This window comes from Anas platyrhynchos, chromosome 5 (genome assembly GCF_047663525.1).
Source record: "Anas platyrhynchos isolate ZD024472 breed Pekin duck chromosome 5, IASCAAS_PekinDuck_T2T, whole genome shotgun sequence".
Lineage (NCBI taxonomy): Eukaryota > Metazoa > Chordata > Aves > Anseriformes > Anatidae > Anas > Anas platyrhynchos.
Genome location: NC_092591.1, coordinates 16824665 through 16843500, shown reverse-complemented (window position 1 = coordinate 16843500; position 18836 = coordinate 16824665). Strand labels below are relative to the sequence as shown.

Below are 18836 nucleotides of genomic sequence, written 5' to 3'. Positions count from 1 at the left end.
AACCCCTACCAACCACCTTTTGGGCCTTTGATAAGTATCCCCTTGAAATACACCTCGTAAATCAGCTATAAACTTCCACACCCCACAGAGTAATAACAACATAACTGATTTTTGCATAGTTTTTTTCTTTATTACATCCTCTTTTTCTGGAGTATGACTTAAAGGGACAAAAGTTTCTCAACAGTTATGGACTTCCTGGACGCAAATTAGTCATATAATTAAATCATCTTCCAAAAAGTATGTTTGGAAATTAAATTGGCAGTGATGGACTGCAGGTGTTCTTTTCTGTAGCTTTATATAGTCTTAAGATGAAAACCGTAATTGTATTCTTTCAATGCTCAAGACAAGATAATTAATCAAGTGAAAATATTCCTCATTTCATCAACAGTCTTTATTTCCATGTTGTTTCTTCACCAGGTTTCAACTCTCTGTGGGAAGAAAAACAGAAAAGAGACTAAAATTAGGATGATTTTTTGTAGAATAATTACTAATATATATAAAATATTCTAGAATACCTTGATTTTGAAAGTTATGTTAAAATATTAGAGGTTTTTGTAATATGCAGAAATAACAGCTAAATGTCACAAGCAACTGAAGAGTGCTCATGTAACAGTGGCAAGAATTATATCATCTTACTTTCTTACTCAGAACTAATCCAGGTGACAGCAGAGTTTAAAAAAAATCAAACTGATAACAGTCCTATGATGAGTCCATGCTATGCAGCATGACTTTTATTTCTGTTAATTGCTTAACCCCATGGTGTAATGTAAAATTAGAACTGATACAGATGATGCACTGCATTAAGTTATCTAAATTCTCCCTGAGAAATTTGCCAGCAAGCTCAAACTGTTTACTATATATAATCATACCCTGAAGTGAAGATACAGCAATTGCCAACATAAACATTTGTGTTCATTTAAAAAATCATTACTTTTAATAACAAATTTACACAAGCATTGAGTTAATAAGTGCTGTGATAATTTTAAATTTAAGACAGAAGCTTGCTATTATCCACTGAAAATTAAAATTCAATGACTCTTTCCCACTGAGGTTTCAGAGACAAAACAATGGTTTCTATATTTCACGACTAAGAACTGGCCAGCAGCTAACAATTAATAAGCTTTGGACAGGCAAAGATTTTTGTACTAAAGTGAATATACCTTATTTTTCCAAATTACTTGATTTCAAATCAATAATTAGTTAACTAAAAACTAATTAGGAGCTGAAAAAGATCGTTTTCCATTTTAAATTGACAAACAACATTAAGATGCAAGATACTCATTCTTCCACCTCTAGAATCTTCAAGGACTTGGGGTTGGGGACTAGGTAAATTCATACCTATTAAAAATACTTCCCTAACTTGTTAGTTCTTCATGCACTTTGTAACTCTGCTTCCCCCAGTTAACAAAATAATGCTAAATGCATGCTACATACACAGTCCCACACATTTTCTCCTGGCCTATAAATCCCCCCCCAAAAAAAAAACCCTATTAGATATTTTCCTTGGAAGTATACTTTACAGTAAAGTTGAAGTGGTATTTTTACTACAATCCTTCGAGATTTCTTCTTATTAGCGGTATTTCAAAGTTATGTTTGTTTGTAAGAACAGTGCTCGCCACTAACAATACTATACTAAGATTTAGTTAATGGCATGCCATGATAACTACGCTGTGAAGTATGGTTAAGTTTTATTATTTTAATATGGCTTAATGGTTAAGTTTTATTATTTTAAGATGACTTTTTCCTATTCTTATTCATCTGTATGTGTTTACTTTTTATTTTGATCTCATGTACTGCATCCTTCAACTAAGTTTATTTAGATACAAATCAGTCTTAATATTCACAAATGTTTGCTTTTACCTTGCTTCCACAAATAAAATTTATTCATATCAACACTTATAATTGACTGGTGCAATTGATTATTTTAAATCAGTTATATTGGCTAAATGATTAAAAAGATATAATTACACATACTTTCTTTTCACAATTCAGAGCACTAAGATGGGTCCTAATGCTGGGATATTCAGAGGGCATCAGTGACCTACCTAAAACCCATCAGGAATGCTTGCTGAAACTTTTATCCCCCCCCCAATATTTTGGTAGTATCACCGATTTTTTTTTTTCATATTTAAGACTCTTAACAACAGGGAAGTACTTTAACTCAACTTGGCAAAATAACTGAATGTACATATTTAAAAGTCATAATTAAAGCAGACCTTCTATACAGTAAGCTCTTGTTTCGGAAGGTTGACAGTTTTTCATCGTTCATTCTGTCCAGATAGCATCCAACCACGAATCCTAAAGGAACGAGGATGTGAACCCAGTGATCACGCACAACTTGGGCGAAATTCACCATGGCTGCTAGAAAGGAAAGTATAACAGGTTAAGAGCTGCTAATACATCTGGAAATGGAGGCTGTGGCATACCTGGAATATTTATTTACACTTACTAGGATCCTACCATAGGATAACTGATATGTGGGCCACTAACAGATATGTGGGCCACCGAACACTTCCTATGGGATACATGTGGTTCTCAGATACATACAGAAGTTTCTTAGAAATAATTCTAACCAGCTCTTCGCCCTGGGAAATAGGATTTTATCCTAAAATGGGAAGGGAATCTGTCTTCTCGGATATTACCGGTGAATCAGTCACAGTTAACAGATCAATTTATTCATTAAAACCTAACCATACGGAAGTTCGCAGCTCTGCAGACCATTAGGAGCGCACTGTCACACCGAATCCCAGAGACGCGCGCTCTATTACCATTAACCAGCCGTATGGGACCTGACAGCTGGAGAAAACGGCTCGTTTGTAGAAACTCAATAGGCGAATTTCGCCGGCCTCCCCAAACCACAACCTCCCAGCTTCAATGGAGATTTTACGAGACACCGAAGAAGTTTATGACCCGTTCCCGGCCCCGGGGAGAGAAAAGGGGAGGGACGAGGGGACAAGACACAACGACCACCCCCCCCTCACAGCCCGCCCGCCATTACCGCTCCTCGCTGCCACCGGGCCCCGCGCAGCGGCCGCACCAAGGGCAACGGGCGGTGCGAGCAGGCCGGGAGAGCCCACCGGCAGCACAGGGAGCGGGGGAAGCCTCCTCCCCCCCCATCATCTCTTCGGCCGTGGTGCCGCCCGTTCCCCTTCCACCTTCCCTCTCTCCTCCTTCTCCCCGCCCCTCACAAGATGGCGGCCGGCGGCGCCGGGGCAGGAGGCGGCGGTGGGGGCGCGCTCCGCGGGGCTTGAGGGCGGCCGAGCCTCGAGGCAGCGGCGGCGGCTCGGGGGGCACCGCTGCGGGGCGTCCCCTCGCCGGGAGCGCCGGGCTGGGCCCGCTGCCGGGCGGCCAAAGGCTCCAGTGCTCCGAGCCGGGCTCCTTCTCCTCCTCCTCTTCCTCTTCTTCCTCCTCTTCCTCCCCGGTGAGCCCCGGCGGCGAGGCGCGGCCCGGCCTGGCCCCTCAGCGGCGGGGTCTGCCCCGCTGGGGCTCCCCTCAGACCCCAGAGGCGTGGAGCTGGTCCCTGCGCCGCTTCTAGCACTCCCTTGTTTTATTTTTTAAGGTATATGTCTAATAAACTTCGAAGCTCTCTCTTAACAACAAAAGACCCCGAAGGATCAAAAGTTGGTATCTGGAAGTTAGGGGTTGGCATCTGGTATTGAATGCTATTCACCACCATTGCTGTGCATGCTCTCAGAACTTGAGAGAAATCTAAGGAAAAGGAGGGGGATCTAAATAAATAAACATTTCCTCTGGATTACATAATAAAATGCTTTCTTCCCCCATTCAGATTAGTTCTTTCTGAGATCAAGCGCTTGGACAGAAAAATGACATCGATTATCAAGCTGACCACGCTTTCAGGGGTGCAGGAGGAGTCTGCCCTCTGCTATCTATTGCAAGTAGATGAATTCCGCTTTCTTTTGGACTGTGGCTGGGATGAGAACTTTTCTATGGACATTATTGACTCCCTAAGGAAGTAAGTAGTTCAGACATGTTAAATAGGTCTTATCTCTTTCTGAAAGTTTTCAAAATGCTAGTCTGTGGTATTTACGTGATGATGTTATATCCAAAGTTGTTCTTTTTTGCTCAAAATGCGGTTTATGTGAAGGGGATGATACTGCTAAAACATCTCTAGTAAATTTTTTTCTTTAGCCTTACGAGTAACCTCAATTAACTACGGTTCTCAAACTGTTCAGAGTTTGTTTTGGTTTAGATGTTTCATGTTTTTACATATGTTCTGCTCTGCATCAAGTTTATAGGAGGCTGACCTTGGCTTTAAAGTAATTTAGGATGTTTAGCTAAGTTTTAAATGAGAGGCCTTATTGTATGAAGGCTGAAGATAAAGTAGATCAACTCATGCCCCGTATTTCAAGTTTAACAAACTGTCAGTCTGGAAAACAGCTTCTGTTAGTATCTCAGTACTGTCAAGACATCAACCTGTCTAGTCTTTAGTACTGAACTCTTGCATGTTTATAGTGAGCTTTCCTGATGCAGAAATTGATTGCTGGTAAAAGACTGAAACATAAAAAATCTGTGAAACATAAAATATTCTGTGTTTTTAGTTATATATTTTTTTAAAGTAAAATCTAAATTTTGTATACCACTTTTCTTGAGTTATAATTTGGCTTGTTTCAATTTGGAAAAGAAATGTTTTGATTTGATTCTTATCAATATAAAGATTATTGAGACTTGGATCCTGTTATTTGTTTTTTCTCATCTGAAAAAAAGTTGTAGTCTGTTTTAGGTTTTTAGATATATAAACGTACCTGCACCAAAAATACTTTTGACTCTTCAGTTAATGAACTATCTGGTGTCAGAGTATATATTAAGGTCTTTCTAATCAACAATTTAATGTGAAACTTTTGAAAGTTCATAAATGACCCAGGCCTTGAAGTTACATTTTCAGAACTATATCTAAGTTCTAACGTTACTTGAGAATGTTTGGAATATCTCTGACTTTTAGTTATGTTTTTTAAACCTGGAAGGATTTGAATTTTCTTGGTTGGCATTCAGATTGTGCAGTTGTTTGCAAAATAGTCATGGCTGGAAGTGTATAATTACTTTCAGAACTCTTTTCAGCAACTTCTGTTGTCCTTCCTTTGTAGGCATGTACACCAGGTTGATGCTGTTCTCCTTTCTCATCCTGACCCTCTACACCTTGGCGCTCTCCCATATGCAGTTGGAAAAATGGGGTTGAATTGTGCCATTTATGCAACTATTCCTGTATATAAGATGGGGCAGATGTTTATGTATGATCTGTATCAGGTATGTTTAAGTTCATACTTTAATACACAACATCATTGATAAGGTAGATGGCTCAAGTTTTTGAACATTCTTTGCTTCTTGTTTGTTGTAGTCCCGCCATAATACTGAAGATTTCACACTCTTTACGTTGGATGATGTAGATGCAGCCTTTGACAAGATACAACAGCTCAAGTTTTCTCAGATTGTGAACTTGAAAGGTAAAGTTGTTCTTTAAGGAACAGTTTTGATAAACTGCTTCTAGGGACTCTCTTACTTTCATTAACAGTTAAGGTAACTTTTTAAAAGGAGTATGTTTATGAAGGTCACGCATTTTGCAGATCTGAATTCAGTAACACTGTGCCAATCTGTATCAGTTGAACACTTGACATTAGTAATTGTATATGGAGGTGGGTAGAAGTTCCACTTAATGAGGAGGAGGCTGTGCCAAAGCATATTTAGGCACTGTTTTCTCCTTTTTTTGTGTGTAACTTTTCTTGGAGCTAGTTCACATGTCTAAAAAATACTTATTCATACTGCAGAGCTGCTCAGTAACAAAAGAAAGTTTTACAGAGAACAAATAATGTGCAGATACTAAGTTTTAGCATGTGCATGTTTTAACGAGGTCTTTGTAGACTATGAATGAAACTTAGCATAGCTTATTGCTAGGAACTGTGACATACAGATAATCAGCATCTTTTCACTGTTGCTGAATTCAAAGATCAGAATGAAATGGAAACGCAGTTCTTGCACAGACACACATAAGCTGATCAGCAGCAGCTTGTCTCCAAGATGCTGTATCTCCCAGCTCCTCAGTGCTGCCTGCTGAAATTCTTGCCCTGTAATTTGGCATCCCATTTCTATTTTTCTTTTCCGTTCTTGAAAGGCTGCTGACCCTTTTTCAAGGTATTTGTAGCACGGATATATCTGTGCTACCAACTTTGACATCTGATAAGTGTTTTAGTGAACAACTGTGTCAAAACACCTTTTTCATATTTAATGGAAGTGATGTGAAGTTTCGATGGACGCATCTAAGAAGATAATGTGTTCTAATCATTGTTAAAGCGGTGCAGTCATGCAGTTCTAGTTGGTGTCATCGATCAAAGACAATGAGTAATGGTCATGGTTGCTCTAGTTTTACTCTGACAAAGATCAAGGCTAGCATGAGTGACAAGAGGCAGCCGTGCATTTAAAAAAGTAAGAAAAGCGGCATGTAGTGCTGAATAGATCAGCCATCCCTCCTGACTGTAGCACGTAGACACCTTTCCTTGGAATTCTTTCACTTGCCTGTTTGTCGTTCTGGCAAATTTCTGGTTTGTGTAACTTACTTTTTTTTTTCTGAGTACTTAGGCAGTGACTGATACAGTAAGCATTTTGTGGTGCAGCAGAGAGTGGTCTGCCTTTCACCAGCTGACTTGTTTCCCTGGGATGTGTTTGTTATGTAACATGCTGCTGTTTAGGTCTGTAGTTATAGCAGCTTGGCAATGCCACTGAGTACTGGTGGGAGGTGGCGTGAAGAAGTGCTCTTCACTTTAGTTTCTTTTTCTGGAGACAGAGTAGAAATGAATTGCAAGAAGTGTAACATCATGAACTTACTGGTTAGATTGCAAGGAGAGAGATGCTACTGATTTTCACTCTTCATTTGATTTTTTTTCCAGGTAGTAGTTGTGGAGTTATTTATTTACTTTTTATTTAGAGTAATGGATTTTAGTACGTGTAACGTACCTAAAATATCGAGAGGTTTTTAAAAGACGGTTCTTTTTTGTAGGCAAAGGACATGGTCTGTCAATCACACCATTGCCAGCTGGTCACATGATAGGAGGCACAATTTGGAAGATTGTCAAAGATGGAGAGGAAGAAATTGTTTATGCAGTTGATTTCAACCACAAGAGGGAGATGTAAGTTCAATGTAGCTATCTGTATTTCTCAGATGTGTTAGGTGTGCATTATTTTGTGTAATAAATAGGTACGGAAGTAGTAGTGCCTTTCCAGAAATAAGATGCTCATTTCACATGCATTCAGATTAATTGATTTTAAACAAGTGTTAGCTCTGGGTTTCCTCATTACACTCAGATTTATTTATTTTGTAAGTTTGAAGCAGGAAACATCTGTATTGTGCAGTTTGGAAAAGCTTTTCTTGCAAGTTTAAGAAGGAAAATAATAACACAAAGCTCATTGTTGTGTAGAGAACATAGACATTGAGCAAGAAAAAAAATGTTTTCTTCTACCTTAGACAATAACTGACAGGATTCTTCTCATGTCCTGTCTTCCTTCTTTAAAATGCTTATTTAAAAGAAGAAAGACAAGAAAATGAACATTGAAATAAGATAATTTTTCACATTAATATTAATTAATGTCTTGTATTATGCATCAAGCCAAATTTAATCATTGAAACATAGAATTGTAGAATATCCCAAGTTGGGAGGGATGCATAGGAATGATTGAGTCCAACTCCTGGCTCCACACAGGACCTTCCAAAAATTAAACCACATGTTGGAGAGCATTGTCCAGATACTTCTTGAACCCTGACAGGCTGGGTGCTCTGACCATATCTCTGGGGAACCTGTTCCAGGCTCTAATTTGGGTCTGTTCCAGGTCTAATTAAAGTTACACAAAAGAGGCTTTTGGGGAATGAGAAGAGAAGAAAGTAGAAAAATGAAGCTAATTGAAACTGCCTTTGTTCTTACTAATGATCAATTGTAGATATTAAATATAATTTATGCTATGTGTCAACTGCCTCAAAATTGTACATTAGGATTTTGAATCTTTTTAAACATCCTCTTATTCTTGGTCTAAAGTCTTTTCATTAGGAAGCTCTCTGATTTGTTTATATGTGATACAATAGTTTTCTATTATTGAGGAGTTTGACTTCTGTACATGTAAAAATCTGGAAACTAGCCATTTTATTTTTTATTGTAAAATGTAAATGCGGAAAGTGAGTTTTGGCCTTTTTTCCACAGCCATCTGAATGGATGTTCATTGGAAATGTTGAGCAGGCCTTCATTGCTTATTACAGATTCATTTAATGCTACCTATGTACAACCCAGGAGGAAGCAACGGGATGAGCAGCTACTGAGTATGTATTCTGTTTTGGGGTTCAAGATAGCAGTAACAGGACTTATTAGCCACTGTAAATTGTTTTCCTGTAAGAAGCTCACCAGCATCTAAATTAAGAATCTTTATTAAAATTTAACAAATTTTGATGGTACTGATCCTGTAGGCAAAACATTTTCCTAAAAACAAAGAATTGTACCCTATATAAAACTGTTTGAAAATGGGGTATTTTACCCAGGATTGTTTGATTTCTTAAGGAATTTTTAAATGACCTTTTATAATGCAGTCTTTTTTTTTTAAGCTCCATTCTACGGATTGTATTTATTTATTTTAGAAAGTAATATCAAGGCAGTGAGATCTTCAGAACTACCAAGAAAAGTCCAGCTCATTTTAATTTAATTGGAAATGTGGTTTTGGCTCTGTCTTGAAGTTTAATTTATTGCTGAGTTCAATTTGCTTTTGACTAATGACTGTCAGTGTGATACAGGAAGGGTAAAGAAAAACACCACCACCCTACAAAAATCAAAGTTATGGTTTAAAGTGTAAGCATTTTGTTTTAATTTTTTCTAGCTAATGTTTTGGAGACATTACGAGGTGATGGAAATGTATTAATAGCTGTGGATACAGCAGGCAGAGTTCTGGAACTTGCTCAACTTCTTGATCAGATCTGGAGAACAAAAGATGCGGGATTAGGAGTCTACTCTCTAGCACTTCTGAATAACGTCAGCTACAATGTAGTGGAGTTCTCCAAATCACAGGTTTGTTCTGTTTTCATTTTTAAAATGCAATTGTGAAGGGGATAACAGGTTGTATGTTTAAGAGGTTTTTTCTTTTCAACAGTTAAAAGAAAAAAAAAAAAAGCTAAAGACTAGGTGTTACCTTGTTCTAGAGTTGGTATTTGTATCTCAGATGTTTTGATCGAGTAAGACAGTGTCTAGTCATTGCTACTGCTGTACTGCTTGATACTTGTTTCTACTTTCTTTTTAATCACAAAACTTGTCAGTATAGAGTGTAGCTATTAAAAAGTACTCATTTCTGTGGTGTTTCCACTCAGCATTGTTTCTATACACGCTGAGAAACCTTGATGTAATCACACATTTCACCTCTGTACTTAATATCAGGTTTTTATGTTTTTACAGAGCTTGTATTCCTATTAATGATTTTTTCTTAATATATATTTTAGGTTGAATGGATGAGCGATAAGTTGATGAGGTGCTTTGAAGACAAGAGAAACAATCCTTTTCAATTCCGCCATCTCTCCTTATGTCATAGTCTTTCTGATCTGGCTCGAGTACCTAGTCCAAAAGTTGTTCTTGCCAGTCAACCTGATTTAGAGTGTGGGTTTTCAAGAGATCTTTTCATTCAGTGGTGCCAGGATTCCAAAAACTCTATAATTTTAACTTACCGCACTACACCTGGAACATTAGCACGATTCCTGATTGATAATCCTTCTGAGAAAGTTATAGATATTGAGGTAAGAATTTGTACATTTATCTAAAAGTTTTTGATGTGGGCAGGGTATAAGCAAAACTGATTTTTTTTTTTTGACCTGCTGAAAATGCTTTTAGTGGTGGAAGGAAATCTGAAGTAAGTATGTTGCATATATAACAAGTTAAGGATAAATTTACATAAAAATAGATCCTACATTAGGAAATGCAAATTGTTTTTCAGTGCTGTGGTAGAATTAATACTTCACAGAGATGAGCATGAAGCTGCTTTTAAGTATTTAAATATTTAAGAAATATTTAATTATTTATTATTAAACAACACTTCTTACATCTTTTTTATTATTTTTAATAATCTGCCATATATTGGGATGAGGGGAGAATCGAGTTAAATGAGTGTAGTATATTGCACCAGAATTAAAAAGATAAGTGAGATTTAGGAATTAGAAGAATACAATTAGTTGTTAGTCATGTTTTCAAATTATTTTCAAGTAGTATACCTGTTTCTGCTCTATGGTAATTGCTAGTAACTTACAGGAGTCCCCTGTGGTTGCAATGATAACTTCAATCCTGATGATGCAGCCTGCTTTAGTTTTAGATTGGATTGGAAATGTTCAATTACAGTATTAGACGTATTTCTAGATTTCTGCATTATCCAGTGCAACCTATATTCTAACTTGTTCTGTGGAAAACAAGAAAGAAAACTTGATGTTGTTTTACATACTAGTATAGCATTTTGCAAGGTTCTGGTTTTGTTAGTTACACAAAAGTTAAAAAAAAAAAAAAAAAGTGCTCATTATAGATATTTGCATTTATTGAAGAGAAATGTTTCCTGAAGATGTTTTGTCTAAAGAATTTTTGTAAAGCCAATTGATTTTAATACCTCAAAAATGCTTTTCTGTTAGTCTCTGCTAATTGTCACGATATTGCCGTGCTAAGGTGCCACACAATTACATATTCTTGTTCTGTATGTGACAAACAAGTTGCATTTGTCCTTGGTACTTAAATATAAATATTATCTTACCAGCAGAGTACAGGTGAAATGTTAAAATCACATCAGCTACTCAAAGTAATGTTAATTTTTATTCTATCTGTAAGTTGAGAAGACGTGTCAAGTTGGAAGGAAAAGAACTTGAAGAATACCTAGAAAAGGAGAAACTAAAGAAAGAAGCGGCTAAAAAGTTAGAACAGTCTAAAGAGTAAGTATGTGGCCTGTTGTGTTCTGCTGTTACTGTTAGAGTTGATATTTGTGTGATCAGCTTGATGCATCAACTGTTTACAGGGATAAATGAAAATTGTGGTTTTGATAGGTTTGTCTGAGGGCACTGAGGAGTCAGAAATGGTTGTCTTTAATGTCATTAAGATAGACCTGTTTCATCTGCTTTTTGTGAACAACTTCTCAGGTGCATAAATTGTCCTTGCCCTTAGTGTCTGTTACTGTCCAGTCAGTGTGTTTATGTAATACTAAACCTGAATTAGAAAGAAAATTCTTTTCTTCTTGGAATGCCATTTCAGGGCAGATATCGATTCCAGTGATGAGAGTGATGCCGAAGAAGATATTGATCAGCCAACTGTACATAAGACCAAACATGATTTGATGATGAAGGGTGAAGGTAGCCGAAAAGGAAGCTTCTTCAAACAAGCAAAGAAATCTTACCCAATGTTTCCAGCCCCTGAAGAAAGAATTAAATGGGACGAATATGGCGAGATTATCAAGTATGTAGATAAAGCAGTGATAGTGCTTAGTAACATGTAACAGCTATGAAATAGTTCAAAAATAGAAGTAATAAAAATAGAAACCAGCATTCTCTCCCTTGCTACACTGTTATATGCTCTCCTAAACACAGTAACATTTGAATGGCTTCTGTAAAACAGTTTGTGCTAAATTTCACAGAAAGCAGAGCAGTGGTTCTTGGCATGAGTTTACATCTGTTATGTTGTATTTTTGCTACGTTTTTTTCTTTTATTTTTGAGAGAGAAGATTTTTATTTTTTCTGAACCTGACTTTTTTCTACTTTAAATGACACAATTTTGGTAAATTTACTATGACAGGAAGGAGCATCTTTCAAGCTAGGAAAATATAGCAATATTTGTAATATTTGTGTGAGGAGTACATGCTAGAAACCCTCACCTTGCTAATGTTCTGTAGGATATCAAAACGTTGTTTTGAGATATGAAGGTAATATTTTCCAGATGAGCTGTGTTCACATGTGAAAATATTGAAGCCAAGTGTAATAAAACTGTTAGCACTAATGATTCTAAAAGAAGTCAGTAGTTATAATGAGGATTATTTGTTTCTATACTGTGTAGTGCTTTGCAGTTACTATAAGATTATTAAAAACAAAATGCCTTTCATCCTTTAGACCTGAAGATTTTCTAGTTCCAGAACTTCAGGCAACAGAAGAAGAAAAAAGCAAACTAGAATCTGGCTTGACAAATGGAGAGGAGCCTATGGACCAGGATTTATCAGATGTTCCCACCAAATGTATTTCAGCAACAGAATCCATGGAAATTAAGTGAGTGGAGTAGCTTTGTTCCAATTTTTGGTAACTTCATAGCTAGGAGGGTACTGTTTGAAAGGCCAATGTGTTGTAACCAGCATTCAGCTGTTTTGCCTTCTTTCCAGAAATACTTGTTCAAGCTGAAACTGGTGCTTTCTTTTTTTTTCTGAGAAGAAAAAAAAATATTTCAAGCGTTTGGGTTTTTTACATTGTGACAATAGGCAGTAGCTATGTTTATTTCTCATGCAACAAGAGGGTCTTTTGTAGAAGTGCTAATAGGAAATGCATGCCAACGTAGTATCAGCCGTTAATAGTGCCTATATTTCACATTCTGTTTTGCTTTGAATTCTGCTTGTCACCTGTGTGATATAAATGGATAATGGGAGAATTCCAGTACTACGTGTGTCTCCTGAGTCTATCCTCCAAGGTCTCTGATGCTAGAGGATTCTTTGGAGCTACTGCCAAGATCAGTGCTTGTAGGGAAAATACAGTGTGTTGTGGGGAGCTCGTTAGGAAAATGTTGTGTACTGTATTGTTTGCAGCTGTGTATGTATCCAGTGAGTCTTGAGCTTTATGAGCCTTAGTCCATGCTATTAGAATAGTGGTGCGGATATTGTACAAATTAGGTTAAAAAGCTAGCTTGAAACTAAAAAAAGTCATATAGGATTCTCTTTTTTTCTCCAGGTTAATCACGATTATTTTTTTTACTAGTCTTTCTGGGAGCATGATACAGAATCTTATGGCTCTTACTCTTAAGAAATATACGCTTTGGTTCCTGTTTGAGGAGAATTGGAAAAGGAAGAGCAAATGATACGATAGTTTGTCAGCACAGATAAGGAAGTGTGTATGTATATATTGCTAGAAAGGATTGAACTTATTCACATACTCTTAAGTCATGTTTTGATAACTATGTAAGTGAATTTTGGGAACTTAGTGTTAAATATATGTATGTGCTGATACTTGACAATTCTTTATTTCACTGATCCATAAAATGTCTTGTGATGACAACTTTTTCTGATGTAGAATAATTTTAAAATTTTTCATTTTTTAAATCAAAATTTTTGATCAAACTTTGAGTGCTTCAGAATATTTTGTTTAAACTTAAAAATCTGTTATTCTTTTTTTTTTTTTTTTTAATTCAAACTAGAGCTAGGGTTACATACATTGACTATGAAGGACGCTCAGATGGGGACTCAATTAAAAAAATTATTAACCAAATGAAACCAAGACAACTGATCATTGTCCATGGACCACCTGAAGCCAGCCAGGACCTTGCAGAATGTTGCAGAGCTTTTGGTGGAAAAGACATTAAAGTTTACATGCCCAAACTACATGAAACTGTAGATGCAACCAGTGAAACTCACATTTATCAGGTAAGCTACAGGATTTTGTTACTTGTGTAAGTAATGTCAACTGTAATAAGGCTGTACTGGCAGGCTTTCTTATTTAGCTGTTTTTTTCGGGAGAGGAGACACAAAGTGCTACATGTGTACACTTGATTTTGACACTGACAGCTTTTTTCTGTCTTATGGGTAGGCATTTTCCTTATGCTTAAATGAATGTTACTCTGAAGTGCTTAAAACAAAACTGGAATGTGAGATCAGTCCACTTTTGCCTGTAGTGTAGAAGGCAAAGTTTATGTCCATTGGAACATCAGTTTGCTTTACTCTTAGTGTTAGTAGATTAATTGTGTTTGTATTTAAAGTACCATTGTATGCTACAACTGCTTGGAACTCAGGATTCTTTCTCTAATCTCAAGAGGAGAATTAGCAAAAAAAAAAAAAAAAAAAAAAAAAGTAGTGCTTGGGAATAAACATGTACAGTCAGGGGCAAGTTAATGTTAAAGAAATTATTTAAAAAGGTACATCTGCCTAAAAATGTTGCACTTCTTTAATACATTGTATTTAGTTTTCATTGTTAAGCTCAAAATGAGAAAACTCGGATAATTTGTGTGAAGCATATGAAAATTCATATGGTCCTGATGCAAATTTTGAAGTTGTTCCGAGGAAAGCATCTCACATGCAGTTTAGGTATTTGGTCTTTCATGCCTTCTGTACTTTTAAAGTTAATAGAAAAACATCAGTAGAATTGTTGAAAGAGGTGCTTTTGCGAGTTCACAGAGAAAAATCTGTTACCTGTGGAAGCAGAAAGCTCCAGTTACTCAAAATTAACTTGTTTGGAGAATCTTAAAACAGCAGTGTTTTCTTTGGGTTTGTTTGTTTGTTTGTTTTAAAGCTCTGAGGATTGCTAGTGTGAAAGAAATGAGATTTTTGATTTTTCACTAAATATTTGTCTGAATAAAAATTTAATAGCTCCATATTTTGTTTCAGTTTTATAAGGGGATAATTCAGTCTTCAAAGATTAAAATTTTTTGTTTTCAATTGGAAGCTGTCTGAACAGATGAAGTACATTGGAGACATTGAATTAAAAAATAAATGGGAGTGGGATGTTGGAATCCTAATGTCTTTTGGGTGAATTGTGTTGCAGATAGTTAATTAGTTGCAATTTCATTTGTACAGTTGCAGCCTTGATTCTGCTATTGTGATCCTGCACAATCTCATGTGGATAGCAGTCTTTCAGAGTAGGGTTTTAATGAGTTCGAGTCCTGGAATGTGCCAGAGGAATCAGGGTAATGTTTTGGTCACTTAGTCTGATATTTACAACATCCCCTCTTGCAATAAGATTTAATTATAATTTTTTAAAGAAGGTTGAATTTTGGAGCTGCAGTTTCATAACCTGAATGTATCTGTGTAAATTTTCCATAGAATTACTAAGGCCAACTGAAGAATCCCTTGGCCACAAAAAAAATCTGATGTTTTAAAAGATTAAATGATTTAAATGATCGTTCCTGCCATAAATTTAACTTGTTTGCAGTCATAAGTTTCTTATGTTAATCATGGAAAAACAAAGGTTTTGTTCTTTGCTTTTTTTTTTTTTTTAAGTTGACTGCTGATATCAAGTTTATACCATCTGTGTTTTTTAAGTATAGAATGTCTTGTCTTAGAGATACCAAGTTCTTTCTCTTTCCAAAAGACTCTGAGTCAAACCTGTGCAGAAAGATGGTGAAAGGAAAACTGCTAATTTTGGAAACTTGAAGTAAGAACTCCATGTGTTTTCTATCAAACCAACAGTACTTTTATTTTTGTGCAACCCAGGTCAGGTTAAAAGACTCTCTTGTCAGCTCCCTTCAGTTCTGTAAAGCCAAGGATGCTGAGTTGGCTTGGATAGATGGTGTCCTGGACATGAGAGTTTCAAAAGTGGATACTGGAGTTATTTTGGAAGAGGGAGAGCTGAGGGAAGATGAAGACCTAGAGATGCAAGTGGATATGCCTTCTTCAGACTCCAGTGTCATCGCACAACAAAAAGCCATGAAAAGCCTCTTTGGTGATGACGATAAGGAGATGTGCGAGGAGAGTGAGATCATTCCTACTTTGGAACCTCTGCCACCTCATGAGGTATAGAAACTTCCCTGATTTCTTTCTAGTACTTAGAGGTTGATAGTTATGATCTTATTCAAATGAAAGTCTAACTTTTTTCATGTTTGGTTTTCTTTTAGTTAAGCCTGCTACTGCTCTTTCAGATTTTAAGCTTTTCAATAAGGATGATCTGTTGCATTCACAAACAGTGCCTAGCACGCAGTTACCAACTATCTGTGAATGAGATCTTAATGTTTCGTATTTGTAATTAGTACTTGTGGATTTGTAAATCAGTTACTTATTCACTCTTGAGTCTTGTTCTGTTTTGTTGATACTATAGGAATTACTTCATATACTTGAGCAGAAATACATGTCTTGGAAATTCATACACCTCTGCCTCTAGTAGTGATCTGAGTTCATTAATTTAATCTCTTTACCTTATTCTTTACTCTGAAATGAAAATGATTGCTTGTGTGAATAGATATTATTTCATTTTTCAGTGAATGATTAATATAGCTCCTAATCCTAGAATTACAATACTGTTTTACAGTCCTGAATGTAGTCTGTTTCAGGGGCTAGATAAAAGTGGAGACAGCTCTAAAGTCTCTTCGTACTTCTGTGACAGTTGTCATGGATCTGTAGTGATCAGCAGTGCAGCTTACTGCAGCTCTGTCCCTGGTTGTAACGTGTCTCAGAAGGGATCTTCAAGGGCAGTTTTCTATGCAATATATGAGTGCAGAAAGAAATCCTTTATTTACTTGACAAGTAATTTCTATGCTATCCTGTCCTGGAAACATCTTGCTGCAAGTAGACAGAAATACAACCTGCTCAGTTATAGTCCCCCAGCCTGTCCATAGGCCATGCTGTTGCCAACACAATGATGAGGAGATATTTGGAAAAATGGAAGACAACAAGTAGCACAAATATTAAATTTTTGTATGTTGTTTAAAGGTTCTTGGTCACCAGTCTGTGTTTATGAATGAGCCAAGACTATCAGACTTCAAGCAAGTTCTATTGCGAGAAGGTATACAAGCTGAATTTGTAGGAGGAGTGCTTGTTTGCAACAATCTGGTGGCTGTTCGCAGGGTAGGTGTTCTGTATCTTAAACTCTTTGGTAAATAATATTCTAAATTCAAATTAAATTTCTTGATAGTGTAAAGATAATAAACTGAAAAATGTCTTTTGTTTCAGACTGAAACAGGGCGCATCGGATTGGAAGGCTGTCTCTGTCAAGACTTCTATAGAATAAGAGACCTTTTATACAAGCAATATGCTATCGTCTAAAGGAGGTTCTGCAAAGGTGTTTTTACTTGAACTTGTAAAGATGACGAGGAGTTCTCTCAGTTTTGACTTTTTGTAGTTTTCTAATTTATACAAGGGAGAAGTAATTCATAAAGAATAGGTAAACTACCCTGAACATGTAAATAACTGCTACTGTCACTCTTCATAAACTTATTGGTACATTCCATGTTCTTGACTCTCAAACTGTTATGACTTGCCATCTCCTACGTAGTACATTCTAAATGAGTTTATGGCTATGAACTGTTCCTCAGGAAAGGTTCACATTGACAGGACATGTTCTGGTTTGATAGATTCCCTGCCAAAGAGTACGAAGTCATTCTTCTATTCTAAAATAAGATTAAACATGGAACTGTTTTTTGTCCATTTTGGAAGAGGCTTGAGTCCTTTTTTGTTTGTTTGTTTTAAATTGAGTGTAAGTGGGCTATTAAAAACATAACTAGAGTTGACTACCTGAATGTTCCCCCGGTGTTCATCTGGCCGTGTCTTAATGTTGTTGCTGTCTGCTCTTACTTGTTTGTTCCAGTACAGCATTTCATATTCTGTATGAAGTATTAATCTGCAGGATCAAAAAATTGCTTTGAACAGGTACATTAAGAAGACTGGAGAAAATTGTCAGGCAGCTTAAAATCTAGTGATTGTGTGCTTCTGAGTAACTTCTGTACAAACTTATTGGATTTGCAATTTCTCGCTTTGCAGAGTTATGCCAACTATAAAATCTTTTGAGTTCTAATTTTAATATTTTCAAAGACTGAAGCCTTTTTCTGTGCACCGCTGTTTGTTCAGAGTGCCATGAACCAAGTTCAAGAAGATCCTTTATCTGGAGATCTGAGTTCATGTGATGTATTTAATGCTTTTGTGCCATGTTTCATACTATTGCACGTTTTGAAAATGGGACTTATTGTAGCTGTTTATGCTGGAAATTGTACTTACTTTTTAGGTGAAGATGAGTACAGTTTTGTGTGGCTGAATTTCTCGGAAATTAATTTATGCATACAAATGGCCTCTTGAGAGTTTCTTTAATTCCATTTTCTTCCATCTGTGAACCACCAGTTTTGGCAGTGGAGGGTCGCCTACTTGTTTTTACATAAAACAGCAAAGTCATATGTGCTCTCTGTGTATACGTTTAAATAACATCTTTGGACAAAGTGGCAAAAAAAAAAAAAAAAAAAGCCCTGTGGGCTTTTAATGGTAAGATAATTTACCTTGCAATTCATTTTTGACTAATAGTTTATCTGATCTACAGATGATTTATACTGTTTAAAATAGTAACTTGAAATTGAAGTCCATGCTTAACAAAACAAAAAAATCAACCAAGCTGCTAGAACTAGATACTAAAAATGTAAAACACTTGAAAATGTAATGCAAAGTGAGAATGTGTTTTGTTACAGGCAATAATCTTGGCTAGTAATGACTAAACAGCTCAACGCTTCTTTGGCAACAGTGTATAAAAAAGGTTTATTTTCTGTTACATTGACAACTAGAACTTCTTAGAAATGCTCTGGTTTTGTAGCTGTTTTGGAGCAGTGCTGTGTAAATCTTTATGATACTGGGTGCTTGCTGATGAATACTATTGTATTACCGTTGTTGATACTAATGAACTTTATAAAGTGCATTCCTTTTTACATAATTGTATTGGCCTTAGAGCTTTTAACTTGGAGGCTTGGGGAGGGCAGAGACCACGTAAGGTGGTATGAAATATTGAAATAAAATTTTAAAATCTTTAGGAAATGGAACTAAAAAAAAAATGCTGTTCTTAAAAAGGGGGAAAGACAAGACAGCATGATCACAAAACTTTCAATCTTTTTTTTTCATAACTTACTGTTTCAAATTCAGTTAAGTTTAACAAATGTTAGTGTTATTAATTGCTAAACCTCCATGTG

The 18836-nt window shown here is 36.3% G+C and overlaps 2 protein-coding genes across 5 annotated transcripts; one reads left to right on the top strand and one right to left on the bottom strand.

Moving 5' to 3' along the window:
* Window positions 1-105: 105 nt before the first annotated feature.
* Window positions 106-3139, bottom strand: NDUFB1 (NADH:ubiquinone oxidoreductase subunit B1). 3 transcript variants are annotated; one of them, XM_027456234.3, is made up of 3 exons: window positions 2999-3139; window positions 2217-2361; window positions 106-428 (listed from the first exon to the last, which is right to left on the bottom strand). In XM_027456234.3, the coding sequence occupies exons 2-3, from the start codon at window positions 2354-2356 to the stop codon at window positions 392-394; spliced, it is 177 nt and encodes a 58-aa protein (XP_027312035.2). In that variant the 5' UTR covers window positions 2357-2361; window positions 2999-3139; the 3' UTR covers window positions 106-391. The 3 variants fall into 3 exon arrangements, with proteins under 3 accessions (XP_027312035.2, XP_027312036.2, XP_027312037.1); XM_027456235.3 differs by having other exon boundaries at window positions 2217-2358; XM_027456236.3 differs by lacking the exon at window positions 2999-3139 and adding an exon at window positions 2769-2891.
* A 148-nt stretch (window positions 3140-3287) lies between these two features.
* CPSF2 (cleavage and polyadenylation specific factor 2) lies at window positions 3288-18583 on the top strand. Of its 2 annotated transcripts, none has more exons than XM_038180258.2 (15): window positions 3288-3421; window positions 3788-3973; window positions 5103-5262; window positions 5354-5459; window positions 7007-7136; window positions 8199-8314; window positions 8863-9050; window positions 9476-9766; window positions 10836-10936; window positions 11253-11453; window positions 12101-12253; window positions 13386-13611; window positions 15394-15693; window positions 16606-16740; window positions 16846-18583. In XM_038180258.2, exons 2-15 carry the CDS (start codon window positions 3825-3827, stop codon window positions 16936-16938), a joined length of 2349 nt encoding a protein of 782 aa, XP_038036186.1. In that variant the 5' UTR covers window positions 3288-3421; window positions 3788-3824; the 3' UTR covers window positions 16939-18583. The 2 variants fall into 2 exon arrangements, with proteins under 2 accessions (XP_038036186.1, XP_038036185.1); XM_038180257.2 differs by having other exon boundaries at window positions 3417-3559.
* Window positions 18584-18836: the final 253 nt, after the last annotated feature.